The sequence below is a fragment of the Gastrolobium bilobum genome, unplaced genomic scaffold, assembly GCF_033153095.1.
Source record: "Gastrolobium bilobum isolate Gb01-03AN ecotype WA unplaced genomic scaffold, APGP_CSIRO_Gbil_v1 utg1570, whole genome shotgun sequence".
Taxonomy (NCBI): domain Eukaryota; kingdom Viridiplantae; phylum Streptophyta; class Magnoliopsida; order Fabales; family Fabaceae; genus Gastrolobium; species Gastrolobium bilobum.
The window spans coordinates 202,456-218,667 of record NW_026897563.1 but is presented as its reverse complement, the minus strand read 5'-3'; the positions used below and the strand labels follow the sequence as shown (position 1 = coordinate 218,667).

The following is a 16,212-nucleotide window of genomic DNA, read 5'->3' as shown; positions in this document are numbered from 1 at the left end:
TGGCGTGACAGTTCGATAAATTTTTTTGACAAGCCTGATAAAATAGTCACTCTTCCCTCGATTCTTGTTATATCTTGTTATAACGATATTATTATTCGGTGATAGTTACATGAAAATTTTTTATTAGTCAATACTTTTAGTATAAGTGACTTTTTTTTTGTTTTTCAATAAAAATTAGTTAGATAAGGTTTTGTATAACACTCAACTTTTCTGTTGCAACAAATCAAGTAATACTGAAATTTAGGAATAATTTTTCATCATTTAAATTTTTTAATGGAATTTTTATACCTTTAGTATTTTTTAAATATGTTTTCATCAGCCCTTGTAGTTTAAAATTTACTGCTGAATGTTTATGGTTATAAAAGTTATTTTATATTGCTATTATAGGTTTCAATTATGAAACACCGACACTTCAAAAATCCTGACGTGTCGTGTCCGACACTTCCCGACACTCCAACACACGTTATAGAAATTCAAAAAAAGGTTCAAAGATTGTGTTACGTTGAGTTTTTAGTTCCAACTATTAGATTTGTTGGATTGCGATTACCATTTTATTGAGTTTAATATAAATATTAGAGATATCTTATGTTTCTTTGCAAATTTGATGAATATTATAAGTTTAGTTTCATTTTTTTGTTAAATTATTGAATATTAAATATAATATACACTAGATTATCAAAAAAACATATAATATACACTACATAATTTAAAAATATTATTTAATATCAATAGTCGAAATCTAACATTTTTAAAAATTAATGTGTCGGAGTGTCACGTGTCTCGTGTCGGTATCGGTGCTACATAGGGTTTCAATAACTCAGTTATAATTTTATAATTAGTAAAGATCTAATTGAAAATTTAGTTAAATTATAAAAAAAATTTAGAAACATAAAAATCCAATTATTATTTTTTGAATTATGTTAAGCTCTTTGAAATTTAATAAAATTATAAAAATTTACAAAGTAAATTTACCTAGTTATAAAATTTTAAGACAAACGTCGAGAATTTGTTATGTATCATTTGTATAGGTATTATATAATTAGGAAAATATCTTCAGCATTTCTACAAAGGCTCAATAAATTATTCATTTAAGTTGAAAAAAAAAAATATTTAATTATTTTATTTTATTCACTCTTTTATGATTAATATAGTTCTGAATCTCACTTTTTTATATTTTTGATAAAAGATTACGTACTCGTGAATTGAGCTGGCAAAATGGGCTTGGCTCAGCGCGCAGATCCACCTTACCCGTCAAATGAGACGGGATGAGTTGACTCATTTTTTGACGGATTGATAGTCGGAAAGGGCGGAATGGATCAATATAAAACTATTTTATATTGCTATTATAGGTTTCAATAACTTAGTTATAATTCTATAATTAGTAAAGATCTAATGGAAAATTTATTTAAATTATAAAAAAAATTTAGAAACATAAAAATCCAATTATTATTTTTTGAATTATATTAAGCTCTTTAAAATTGAATAAAATTATAAAAATTTACAAAGTAAACTTACCTAGTTATAAAATTTTAAGACAAACGTCGAGAATTTGTTATGTATCATTTGTATAGGTATTATATAATTAGGAAAATATCTTCAGCATTTCTGCAAAGGCTCAATAAATCATTCATTTAAGTTGAAATAAAATAATATATTTAATTATTTTATTTTATTCACTCTTTTTTTTTGGTAAGCTATTTTACTCACTCTTTTATAATTAATATAGTATGAATCTCAGGCAAAAAAATTTATTTATTGTAATTTAATTAAATAATTACGCATTTATTGCAGTTTGGAGAGTATTTACAGATCTATTGCACAATGTGACGCCTTTTTTGGGCGTCACATGTGACGCCTCATTTAGGCGTCTCTCTCCAAGGGAAGACGCCCCAATGGAGCGTCTCTCATGAGGTGTTGACACGTGTCATCTCTATCTCCAAAAAAAATAATAATTTAATCATAAAATTTCTGAAGGCCATAACTTTTGACTTGGGTATCCAATTCAGGTAATTCTTTTTTTGATTTCACATAACTTTTCGAGATCTACGTAATGACATCTCATTTGATATATTTTATTTCTCACAAACATAATTTAAATTTGCAAGAATGGTACTTACGAGCGTTTAAACCTAAAAGTCTCTTAGTTCTTTCCGAATCAACACCAAACACACCAAAACCAAGTGTTTGAAAAAAATAGTGTACAATGTTATTGAACCGAAATTCGTATTGTGTATCGTTTGATTGATTTTTCGTATCTTGAATCATACGGTATCATAAGTTACATCCTTCTGTTTTATGACTTTTTTCTTTAAAGCCATTTAAATTATAGCTTCTGAATGGTTTTCAAAAATAAAATTCTTCTTACTTAGAGATTTATAATATTTATTTAATTACTTTTTTATTATACAGATTTTTCAAATTATTTTTTGAGTTTAAGTCACAAATCAAATCTTTATTTTGTTTTCCTTATTAATGATAATTTTTTAAATTTTTTTAAATTTAAATCACAAACCAAAACTTGTGAATTTAAATTATGTTTGTGAGAAATAAAATATATCAAATGAGATGTCATTGCGTAGATCTCGAAAAGTTATGTGGAATCAAAAAAAGAATTTCCTGACTTGAATACCCGAGTCAAAAGTTATGGCCTTCAGAAGTTTTATGATTAAATTATTATTATTTTTGGAGAGAGAAATGACACGTGTCAATACCTCATGAAAGACGCTCCATTGGGGCGTATTCCCTTGGTGAGAGACGCCTAAATGAGGCGTCACATGTGATGCCCGAAAAAGGCGTCACATTGTGCAATAGATCCGTAATTATTTTCAAAACTGTAATAAATATGTAATTATTTAATTAAATTACAATAAATAAATTTTTTTGCCATGAATCTCACTTTTTTATATTTTTGATAAAAGATTACATGCTCGTGATTAGAGCTTGCAAAATGGGCTTGGCTCAGCGGACAGATCCACCTCACCCGTCAAATGGGACGGAATGAGTTGACTCATTTTTTGACGAATTGATGGTCGAAAAGGGCAGGATGGATCGATATAAAACATGTTTGGATTAGCAAGCTAACCCGTCCCGCCGGGATAAGATCGACCAAGTTTTTTAGTCCATTTTGAAAAACAAGACGGACGAAACGGGCCGATTCATTTATTAAAGAATTGATTGCGTGACCTGCTCAGATATTAGGATATGTTTTTTAAATTACTTTTTGAGTATGCTGGTAATGTGCACATGAAGTTTCGGGAAGCATAATTCTTGTCTGGTATTTTTTTCCCTCCTGTTAAGACCATTGTTTGAGAACATAAAGTGAGGTTCAATCCAAAGTTTAAAAACATTAATTTTTTTATTCATATATAATTTTTGGGTTCATTACTGTTACTGTAAAAAAAATCATCTTCTACAACTGATTTTCACTCTGTACTCCTAGAAATACATAATAAAAGTATAAAAATCGTTTTTCTTTTCTTTCTCTTCACGTGAGCTGACAATTTCTGAGGAGAAAGAAATTTTTTACAGCTTTAATATTTTCACTATCTATTAATGTTGCAGAAGATGATTTTTTTTGCAGTGACAGATACAGATTTCCCATAATTATTTTTACGTTACATATATGCAAAACTTCCTCGTGCAAACTACCACATTTTCCCAATCTATACAGGAAATAGATCGGATGGTTGCTAAATTAATAAAAGTAGTATATTTTTTTGCGGTATTTCAAATGTAATTTGTCTAATATATATGCTAGTAATTACTAATTGCTAATTAATTCTTTTTAAATTATAGAGTGTCTTATAATTTTTTTTTTTGGAGAACAGAGTGTCTTATAATTTAGTCATGCTTTATGCGTAACACAAAGTGAAAATTAGCATCTTAAATATTCTTGACATTATTCTTTTCTTATAATATAATCATTAAATTTATTTATGAATTTAATATTTCTCATAATCTCTTACACACACATTCTCTTTTTTTTATCTCTCTCTTCTATTCAAATAGCCCAACATACTTTTATGTATAGGTAAGAGATAATTTTATTTCCTATAACACATGAAAAGCGCTAAATCCTTTATTTATATGTATAAATTAAGGGTTTTATAAGAGTTATGTTGTAGGGAAAGTGATTGTGTAATGTTATAGAGAATCGTTTTGCATGCTTTAATTTTTTTTATTTTTGCTTTAAAAAGTGCAGGCCCCACAAAATGTTGGTTGTGTAAGAAATTTTTGTGTGTCATGTGACATGATAGATGCAAATCCCATAAATTAATCTTTAAATTTCTTTACCTCGCATCACCTTAATCACTTTTGTTTCTCATTTAAATCCATAGAAAAAGACTAACTCGTAAGCATAATAATTTCATGAACTAAATTACTTATTTATCCATGATAACCCAGTATCATCTCATCATACACTAATGAAGAAATAAAATCTTAATCTTTTGCACACCAGAATCTTGTGGTGGGTGAAAATAAAACGTGAGTTGATAAATAATAAAATACTTTAGTAGGACAGATTTTAATATTTGTAATTGGTAATCCAAAAGATTTCGTTTTCTCTGACGTATATAACTGCACTTTACACTCAAAAGACGACTTTGTTGAGCTTTCAATATTCTTGAATCCAATTAATCAAGCCAGATTGTTTTAGATCTTTTTTTTTTTATAAAAAAAGGAAAATTATACCCATTTTGACTTTGAGGAGCTAAAGAAAATAAAGTTAAGAGCATCTGGTTCTTGCCTCTTTAATTGTGAGAACAACTAAGTAAAGCATATATTTGCTTGGAGGAAAATGAGATACACTAGTATTGACAACATTTTCTGATTTTCCACTCATTGGGCCCCTCACTTTATCAATTAAGTAATGAAAATTGGAAAAGTTTGCTTAATGGTAAGGTTAGTGCATGTACAAAGGCGAAAGCTGTGAGCCTAGTCTGAATTGCATATGCTGTTTATTTCATAATGTCCATGTGCCTAGGAGTTCGCATTATATATCTTGATGCAGATTGCATGCTTGGCCTAAAGGGAAAACTACACTGCAAACAATGGAAGCTACATCTAAATACAGAAGATACAGAAAGGGTGTTTCCTCTCCCACAAACACTGCCATGCATGATGGTTGCTATTCTTGCACAAACATTTGTAGTTCTCAGCCTAATGGGGAAGCTAAAGTTACCTGCAGAGGTTGCAAAGCAGAGTTTCCAGTGCCTTCAAGGACAACCTCATACTGTTGCCCTGTATGCCATAATGTTTGTTATTCAACTTTGCAACATGGGAAATCTAGGGAAGAAGGTCAAATATGCTGTCCAGTGAAGAAAATTGGAACCAAGTTGTTCAAACTTGGTCATCTGAATAGTGCCAACAAAAATGGAAATTTGCTTAGTAGTTCATCTCCTTTAGTGGCCTTTTCCTCATCCTTGTCTTGCAGATATAACAAGCGTGCGGTTCTCTGTGGAGTTTCTTACAACAAAAGGAAATTGAGGCTCAAGGGAACTATTAATGACATTAAGAACATGAGGGAGCTGCTGATTAAGAATTTTAAGTTTCCGAATGAGTGCATACGAGTCCTCACAGGTATCTCTAGAAACTTTTATCTAACTACAATAATTGGGTATTTTTTAAATTTATTATCTGTTTCGGTTCTAACTACTAGGATGGATAAGATAAGAAATGAAGATATTCGACGAAAGGTCGGAGTAGTACCGGTAGCCGAGAAGATGAGAGAACATAGATTGAGGTGGTTTGGGCACGTGATGAGAAGACCCATGGATGCTCCTGTAAGAACAGAAGTTTGTTACCAAGAGCTAAACACAAAAAGAGACAGAGGTAGGCCGAAACTTACTTGGGGGAAAGTAGTAAAACAACATTTAATGGAGTGGGATATAGATTGGCGGACAGTATGTCTTAGAAAGGAATGGAGAAAAGCTATAAGTATGGTGGAGGGTTAGACTCGCTGTTATTCCTATGTTCCAGATGGTCCTTTTTTAGTCCTTTTCCCCTTCATTTCCACCACTTCTTCTTGTCCCTTTCTTTTTTACTTTTATTTATTTATATATACATATATTTTTATTTCATTTTATTTTATTTTATTATTTTATTTGTGTATTTTTATTTATTTATTTATTTTTTATTTTTTATTTTATTTTTTACTTTTTTTTAACCGTTTTGTATCTTTCATGTGAGTTCATCTACCACCGACCCCAATTAATTTGGGATAAAGGTGTTGTTGATGTTGATGTTGATCTGTTTCGGTTCATTTGGATTTCACCTATTCCTTATCTTCCCAGTTTGTTTGAATGCTTAACGAAAAATTTGAGGCTCTTAAATACAGTAATTTGGTACCCCACAAGGAATATAATATTTCTTAGACTATACTATTGAAATTTAATGGAAGTATAGTTAACAATTTCTTTGAAAGCTTTTGTTAATATGAATGCAATTGTTATTAAGGTACCACACTAATTTGTTGCTTGACAAGTTTCACATATCTTCTTTCAATAACATGTTCAACTTCTCCAACGTGCTACAAAATAATCCCATTCCAAAACTAAAATGAAAATTGCAGAACAAGAGCAGAATGCCAATTTAATACCAACAAAACACAACATATTGGAGTCCTTAAGGTGGCTGGTGAAGGACTGTCAGGAAGGAGACTCATTGGTGTTTTACTTCTCAGGACACGGTTCGCAACAACCAGATTTCAAAGAAGATGAAATTGATGGGTTTGATGAAACTCTTTGTCCTGTTGATTTTATGAATGAAGGAATGATTGTTGACAACGACATAAACTCTACCATTGTTTGGCCACTCAAGAATGGTGTAACACTTCATGCTATTATTGATACTTGTCATAGTGGAACAATTCTTGATCTATTGTATGTTTATAATCATGAAATGTAAGTGGACTTTTATAGTTTTCCCCTATTTGATGTTCTGTTTTCATTCCCACCTTAACAATTTGTCTATTCGAATGCTTGCAGTGGCATTTGGGAGGATAACAAACCCCCTTCTAAAGAACCTATCAGAAAACATACAAGTGGTGGAGTGGCCATTTGTCTCAGTGCTTGTGAAGATAGTCAAACAGCTGCTGATAGCACAGTAAGATTCTTCGATGTTTTCATATTTGAGAATGCAATAAAGTTCAATGTATAAACTTGTTCATCTCATTGGTACTTTTGACCAACCTACGTAGGTTTTTGGTGGAAAGGGAATGAATGGTGTTCTGACTTATCTATTCACAAAAACAATTAGAGAATACCCTGAAATAACATACGGGCGTCTACTAGAAAAGATGCATGAGGAAATTCAAAAGATTAAGCGAAGCAGATGCCATAACCGAATCTTGCAACGTATCTTCCATCGTAGAATTGCACAGGTTGGTTTCCATCATCTTTTGATTCCATTAATTTCCAATGAATAAGATCCTGCTTTATAGCACATAAAACATTCTTTTTACCCATTAATTATTATTTGTGTATATCCCTTCATCCTTTTATATATATATATATAAGGGGCATGATATTCTTACACCGGGATAAAAGTTAGAAATCTTACACTCAATCTTGACCATTGATCTACTTGTATACAATGACTCACATTACTAGAAAATTTGAGCCCTTAGATATAAGTGAGATTAACGGATAAGATTAAGAGTGTAACTTACACTGGTGTAAAATGATCCTGACCCCTGACCCTATATATATATATATATATATATATATATATATATATCATAATTTGTAGTTAGTAATATAGTTTTTCATGATGAAACTGAATATATTGCAGGATCCTCTTATATCATCATCTGAGAAATTTGATGTTTCTACGACTATATTCACATTGTGAGCATATAAGATAGAAAAGACAGTCCTTGTCGTGGGTTGATTGGTTGCAAGGACTTAAATTGCGTATCTCTGGTTGCTATATTTTTTGATAACTTGGTAGTGGACAGAACAGAAATTGTACTATATTTTATTTAACTGGATCAGTATTAGTATTCAATTTCAAGCTTAGCATCAATGATTCTGGTATTGTAGAGTTCCAGGTTGTGTTTACTTTCAGTAATTGAGGTCGCTGATTGAAATGTTAAGAAGGAATATAAATTCTAATGTGTTTTTTTCTAATTTCTTAATTTAACAGAACAATGAACTCCATGTACAGCAAATACCTTTCACTAATATGAGAAGCAGTCAGAAATCACAGAAACTAGATGTTATTTGCTCCAAAATAAAATTAATAGCTCACTTGTACCATTCCATCAATGAATTGGTTGATAGAGAAATATGTACCACCCCGTTCTAGAACCGATTTGTTAACATTGCATATGATATTAAGCACAATTACAGTCATAGTAATTCAATTAATTACGAATAAATTTTTCACTTTCTATTTGCATATAATTACTCATAAAACTCTTTCTGTATCGAATTAATTCAAAAACGTAATTATAACTTATATATCATGCAGAAACATTAAACTCTACTTAAATCCATCATACATCATTCGTATATCATCACCAAGTGGTCCCCATAAACTGACAAGGTGTAAAACTTAAAAAATTGAAATGTTGGACAAAACGTACTTTAGCGCTCAACAGAGCACTTTAGCTCTCTCTTCAAACCAATTTTCTAAACTAGAAGCGCGCTTTAGCGCTCTTCCAGAACATAAAGATGTCAATTTCGGGTCTTGCACTAACTTAGGGATTTTTATCCCATCTTTGGGTACCTAATAAGCATGGAATGACAATCACATGCCCAACAAACATGGGTGCACTTACATCCTCTTTTACATCTCACAATAAACATATTTCTTAGGCATTAATACCATTACTTGGCTCACAATCTACTCTTACTTGGAGCACAAGTCATTTCTTTCTTTAGCATTGCATGCATACTTATACATTTCATGCTTCATTCTATCAAGTTACCTAGCCATTGTGACATAGGATTTCAATGCATATGATTATATCTCAACATACATCAATAATGTACGCCATCTCTTCATCTATCTTTTCTTAACCTATCTAAACATACATAATCTTATCTCATGAAAGTATATCATTTCCATTAACATAAGGTACATAATCCATGTCTTTCCCACATTACATAATGGAACTTAAATATTACATAAACATGATCAAGATTCTTCACACCAATATTCATCAATAGGTGATACAAAATAATCATGATCATATTCTAAGTTCTTGCATAATGCATATTCTTCTCAATATTGCATCATATTCTCAAAACATGACTATGCCTATCCATATAATCAATTATCCAACCCTAAGATCCATCATGCTCTATGTGGGTTTCTAGCCTCGTGAGGTCTCACCTCCTGCTGCTGAAGTACCTGAAATAGCATTCCCCAAATAGGGTGAGATAAAATATCAATAAACCTAGGGTTCTTGGAGTATTCCTCTAACCCATGAGTTCTCTTCCTGCATGACAGGTTAGTATATATACATGGCATGGACTACATACATATACCTAGAGGCAATAATAGTAATGATTTAACTACAATAAACACTTATATTCAAATGACCAAAGAATTAAAGAATCAAATCATCACATAAGTTTCAATTGCATCTTAGTCATTTTCACAAGTATATAACCTAGCCCCTAGTGCTTGTCCATTGGTCTTTTCCCCAATGACACAACATTGCTATATGAATGCAAACATACCATACTACTAACATTATCACTCAATCATCCATTCATTCACTATTACTTCCATAAAAGCAATAGTGCAACAACAAGATGCATGAACCTCCAAGATCCAAAGGTTTACCTTTTGATGCTTTCCTTCTTTTGCAAGCTTTCTTCTAGCTCACTATTCCACACCAATTTCTCTCTTGGTATGTCAAATTGGTAATTCCTTCCAATCACCAATACACCCTATTCAAGAGTATGAAATCAATCAATTTAGCATACATACAACACATTTAATTGCAATTATGTGAATATATATACCTATATCCACATCAACACAAGGCATCCCAACACATCATTTCATAAAGTTGGAAACTCACCTACACTTGAATAATTCAAGATTCAACTCCCCCTCCATAGCATCATCTATGGCTTGGTTCCTCAAATATTCTTCACTTGTTTCCAACCTAGAAAGACCATAAACTCATTTAATACAAGGCAACCAACATACATTCCTTGGAATGCAAGTAATCTATATCATTTTGAGGCATGGTTTTTTATATTTATGTAAGATGGCCAAAATGGTTTTCTAAACACATTTCCATCTATTAAATCCTCATCCAAACACTTTTCTCAACATTAATTAAGCCTCAATCATGCTCTGAAATACTCATTGAAGTTATGTTTCCAAATGAAAACCTAGAAATATGAACTTCCATGAAACTTGATGGAGTAGGGATTTCTTACAATGGATGTTCCTAGAATCAACCAAGGAGTGTTCTCCAACCTTCACTTCAAGCAATGCACCTCACTAAGCTTAGCGCTCAAGAAGGGGTTGCCACTTTCTTGGTGGAAAATCTCTTAACACAAAGGTTTTCTAAGGATAGTGAATTATGGGTTTTGTTCTCTTCTAGTTTCTAAGCACTTTTGCTTATTACATTAAGTGATTCCATGGAGTATTAAGAGAGTTGAGTTTTGAAGCTTCTTACAAATGGCTTTTCGATTTTCTTGGAGTGAGAATGAATATTTGCACTTTTAATTTCATTACTTAATCATTTCATAACAATTTCAACTTTCACTTAGGCCATTAAATAATGTCTCTCCATATTATTTCCAAGTTTCCGAGTATATTTGCCTAATTGCATATTTATCGAAAAACTTGCGGTAATCTCACTTTTATCCAAAAGTGACTCAATTTGTTTATTATTTAGACTTCTCATCTAAATTATCATTATCATTTGATTCCATAATTTTATGAACTTAGGCGGAGTGTATTTTATAGAACTAACCTAAAATCAGACAATTTTTGTCAAATTACTAATTTACCCCTAATCGGGATTTTAACCCAAAATTCATGATTCCCACTCCTTTAACCCGCTAAACCATGATTAAACTCTTAATCAACTTACAATTTCACAATTCATAGGTTAGCATTATTATAAAATGAAAGCATATGATTTTAATTTTGCAAGAAGATTCTATAGCATGAGAGAAAACTAAGAGCAAGACACATGATTTAGTTCGAAAATGTGAATTTTCCCTCCTTAATATTACCTATGCATAAAAAGCCACCTCAGATCAAATATGATCTAATTAAATTATATGTGCTCTAGATTAAAATTTGTTATAATCATCCTTTGAACACAAGAAAAAGAGCATTCACAAGTGGCAATATTTTAAACATCACTAAATGTGCTAAGTTAACACACATAAAAAATAAGAAACTATGTCGAATAAGGGATTTAGGAGCAGGGTAAGTATTAACCACCCTGATATGTTATCTTGGATGCTAACCATAATTTCCCCCCCACAAATATAGTGTGCAAGTGAAATTTTTCAGGCAACTATCCTTTTATATTTCCTAAATACCTCATGGTCACTCACCCTCTTCACAAATCCAATCTGTCATCTCTTTATGTTTCGTTAATAATTTTTTTTCTTTGGTTCTTTGTTTTGGGGATTTCTTGAATCTTGATTGGATAGATTGGTTTCTTTCATTTTCAGTTCTTGATCCTAATGCAATTTCATTAGGGTTTATCATATGCATTGGATTCAGATTAATTGCGCATATGATTTGAAAAATCCCTTTGTCTTCAAGCTAAATGTGATTGTGGAAGAAGAAGAAGCATCACAACTCGAAGAAGAGAAAATGTAGGTACAACTTTGTGGGTTTCATCACTCAAGATGTAAACTGCCCACAAGGTGTTTGGCTGATGTGTTCACTCTTAATGGTGGGGTCATTTGTTGGAGGAGTGTCAAGCAATTGTATGTGGCTGCATCTGAAGCTGCAAACGAAGCCACATAGTTGATGAAGTTCCTTATGGATCTTTAGGCGATACTGGGTGCTAGTCGTCCCATCACACTTTACTATAACAGTAGGGCAGTAGCACAATCCAAGGAACCGAGGTAATTCAAAAGACATAAACACATAGAGAGGAAGTACCACTTGATCTGAGACATCATTGAAAGAGGAGACACAGTGGTAACCAAGATAGTATCGGAGGAAAACCTTGTTGACCCTTTTACAAAGAATTTGCCTGAATGTATGTTCGAGAGGCATGTTACATCTATGGGTCTTAGGAGAATTCCAGACTTAATGCAGTTTTAAGAGATTGGATTTTCTTTATTAATTTTATGCTCTTTGAGCAAGACATTATCACATTGTAATTTTTTTTTTTGAAAGTTATAAATGAGGTTTTATTCATTTATTTTGCACACTATTTACAAAAATCATGGTCCAGATCAATTGTGTAGTATATGATCATATGTACAAGTTTGGTTCTCACAATTGATGAATAGATTCACAACTGTTAAATAAAGTTGAACACTTTATTTAGACTGCAATATTTTATGAAATGATTTTGTCCTAATCATTATGAAATATTGGTGTAAATTAATATTCACATTAAAAGAACCAAGGAGAGATTTTATTAAGGTTATTTTTTCTATCATAAGGTATCAAATCTCTAGATAACTATAGTTATGTGATTGCTTTTAATCCTGAGTTTATTTTAAATAGGTAATCAAATAGTTTTTATTCTTTGATTTACCAACAGGTGAGGCTCAATCTATTGACGACCAATAACTCGGTATTTTGGGAGTGAGATTATTTGATTATTGGTATTTATCAGATAAACAACATGAAATTTGTAGGATATGTCCCCTTGATATGTTTCGGTACTTGGATATTGAAGACATTGGCCAGTGCATGTAATCCATTAGAGAAACTATCAGAGTCAAGGGAATAAAGAATTGATTGAGTGATAGAAAACTCATCAATCAATTATTGACATTTTACAAAGGGGCGATGCATATTCATGTTATAAGTATTATTAATCTTGGAGTTCAAATTCTGGCTTTTAATGGAGTAGCACCGAATTAGATAATCATTCATTGATTATAAAGAGCCTTGATTAATTACATATTGTAGATTCCCAGGCTAGCTTAAGACAAGAGATGAGGTGATTTTCAATTAATGATGACTTATGGGTTACAAGGTCTTGGTTTTTGAATTCAAGTTTGTACCCAAAAAAGCAAGTAGGTGATTGTTGAGTTTGTGCTCTTTTACAAAAGCTCAATTGGGCTAAGAGTACCAGAAGAACCTAAGAAGCCTAGAGCCCAGAGAGAGCTTAGGGCATCAGTTATCAGTCTCTAGATCATTGAACATAAGAGGTATCTGAAAAGTGCTCACACACTTCCCCTTCCCCCTCAAGAGATAGCTTAGAAGGTTTACCAGAACCTAGAGAGATTTATTCGTGTTGTTACGCAGAAGAGATCGGTTTATAAGTTCGTGTTGTTACACAATGGACACCGATTCATGGAGCATCATCTACGATCTGCGCTACATGAGATCATCAAAAAAACAAGAGTAAATACCCTTTTTAGTCCCTAACAAAAAACACTGTCCCCACTTTAATCCCTTACAAAAATAAATTAGTCAGTTAGTCCCTAACAAATTCAAAGTGGACCCATTTAGTTGAAATCGTGATCCCTCACAAATTCAAAAAAGACCCATATTAGTCCCTCAAAAGGACTAAAATGGATCCACCTTGAATTTGTTAGGGACTAACTGACTAATTTATTTTTGTAAGGGACTAAAGTGGGGACCGTATTTTTTGTTAGGGATAAAAAATGGTCTTTACTCTTAAAACAATGATAATTTGTTGCATCCAAAACTACAATGATTTAAAACGCTTCCGCAAATGCAATTGCGCCTACCGTAACAAGTAAGATAATCTAGTTTATTCTATCATATTTTGTTTATATGTTTTAGATTTAGTTTTATGGAATGACGATTATTTTGTAAGGTTAAACATTGATTTATGAGTAAATGATAGCTTTTCTATTTAATTTAATGATTAAAAGTTTATTATTTAAGTTATTGTAACAATTATTTCATACTTGTTAGTCCTTTAGTAATATTTTTTATCTTCTTAAAGTAAGATTTTGATATATTTATTCCAATGAGTAATTTTTATAATTGCATTGAATTCAATCTATTTAATTATTAGCTAATTCAAAAATTCTTGTGAAGTATATCAAGTACTCAATATTTCATAGAGTTTTGATTCTGATTTGGGATTTATAAAATTCCAAGAGATCCCTTTGACTCGTTAACGTTTGATAAGATGAAGATGATCAAGAAATTCAAGTCTTATTTATGAAGTATATCAAATAATTATCAAGAATTGATTTCACATAATTTTAAAACTATTAATACTTTAATCATGTTTTTTATTCTTAGTCGTAGTATTCATTACGGTTACAAAACATAATTCTCTAGTCCAAAATATAACAAATAGATATTCTCTCTATACTTTCTTGATTTCTTTCTTGTTTTGATCTGGGTCTCTTGTCTCAACTTTTCTTATCTCATTCTCCAATTTATCCCCTTAATTTTAATTTTAATTTTAATTTTATTCTTTCTTTCGTTATTAATTCTCACAATAGCAAAGAAATAATCTAGATTTTGTTTTCATATTTTTTTGGGCCAAAATCTAGTTCATAATAATATTTTATTTGATAATTTAGGAAGACAATTTCGAAAAGGATCTTTTCCTTAATCCTAGTCTGGCAATGTTATTTAATATTAAAAGGTTCTGTGCGAAATTGTCGTTATAAAATGTATCCTGACCAATCACAGGGAAAGAGATAGATAAAGTAAAATTTTACAATATATAACTAACTGATAAAACACGAAATATTTATAAAAATACATTATCATCAATCCTTTTTCTTTAAATACAAATGCCACAGAAGCCATAGAAGAAAGTTCAGTCTCTTGTTCACAATGGCATCTCCACAACCCCATTCAATAGTAGCACGCTACAACCATCAGGGCCATTCAATACTCGCACACTACAACCTCTCTGTCTCTCGACAACATCAATCCATTCAAAATATTAATGAAAACCCACAATGCCCCAAGCTCATGATCACGCCCACAGATTGGTTCAAATTCCACATCAATGCTTATGCTATTTCATTCTCATTTGATTCAAACACCACTTTATTTGTAAACTCAACAACCTTGGTCCAATCTTGTAAGGAGATAGCTTGCAAAACCTTCTTCCAAGAAGGTCAAGATTTTCTGCGGTCCCATTTATCACACCCAAACATTCCCTCTGAATCGCTTGAAATGATAATACTGAGAATCATGGATAGAGTTCAACAATTATTTGAAGACAGACTTCACTCTGTTCCTGATCTTGCATTTGCAAATCCTTCGGATTCGGAGTATCAAGTGTTTCCTTTGGATTTGGAAATTATCGTGGACTACGAGCCAGAACATGTAGAGATTAGAATGATTCCAGCATCCAAGAATGCCATCAATTCTCTAAAGAAATTCAATGTTATGAAACAGAATGAGCATTGTACTATCTGCAAGGAAGAGTTCGACGTGAGTGGTGATAATGATGATGACGTGGCAGCCTCCGCAATGCCCTGCGACCACGTGTTTCACCAACAATGTATTGCGCAATGGCTGCAAACTAGTCATACGTGTCCTTTGTGTCGCTATCCTATGCCCACCGCCAAGAATTGAGCAAAGAAAAAATATGATAGCGTGATAGAAACACAACTTTAAAGTCTATTACATTTTAAGGTTGTTATTTTTTTTGGTTTAATATTATTGAATGAGAATACTGCAATGCTAGCTGAATCCCAGCAACTAATTATGATTGCATGTTATTTAGCAGCCAAGGCCTTCTTGTATCATCGTTACACCCTATATTATCAAAAGTTTCTTGCTCTGCAATATCTTTTTTTTTTTTTTTTTTTTTTAATTGTAAAGCTAGAGCTCTGAAATTTGGTTAAAATTTTATCTTAAGTGAAATTTCCTCAACGCCAAACTTTCTGAATCAATGTCTAAAATATTAAAATGTCATCACCAACGAATAGGACACCCTTGCTAGAAAGTACCACGGGAAAAGAAACAAAAACATAATACAACTTAATTAATGTATATAAATCAAATTTGGGCAACACAAATCACAATTACATCTGTAAGAATACAAGAAATAAAAAAAGTAGGGGAAATATGACAAATACATAAGCT

The 16,212-nt window shown here is 31.7% G+C and overlaps 1 protein-coding gene across 1 annotated transcript; it reads left to right on the top strand.

Moving 5' to 3' along the window:
- The first annotated feature begins 5,051 nt into the window (after positions 1 to 5,051).
- LOC133308114 (metacaspase-1-like) lies at positions 5,052 to 7,851 on the top strand. The gene is made up of 5 exons (XM_061508712.1): positions 5,052 to 5,580; positions 6,572 to 6,902; positions 6,987 to 7,104; positions 7,199 to 7,381; positions 7,792 to 7,851. The coding sequence occupies exons 1-5, from the start codon at positions 5,052 to 5,054 to the stop codon at positions 7,849 to 7,851; spliced, it is 1,221 nt and encodes a 406-aa protein (XP_061364696.1).
- Positions 7,852 to 16,212: the final 8,361 nt, after the last annotated feature.

What these genes read in the sequence shown, in the direction of transcription:
- LOC133308114 (XM_061508712.1), top strand. Translation starts at nt 5,052, where the DNA reads ATGGAAGCTACATCTAAATACAGAAGATACAGAAAGGGTGTTTCCTCT. An exon ending in GTGCATACGAGTCCTCACAG is followed by an intron (nt 5,581 to 6,571) that starts GTATCTCTAGAA and finishes TGAAAATTGCAG; the next exon opens with AACAAGAGCAGAATGCCAAT. An exon ending in TCCATCGTAGAATTGCACAG is followed by an intron (nt 7,382 to 7,791) that starts GTTGGTTTCCAT and finishes AATATATTGCAG; the next exon opens with GATCCTCTTATATCATCATC.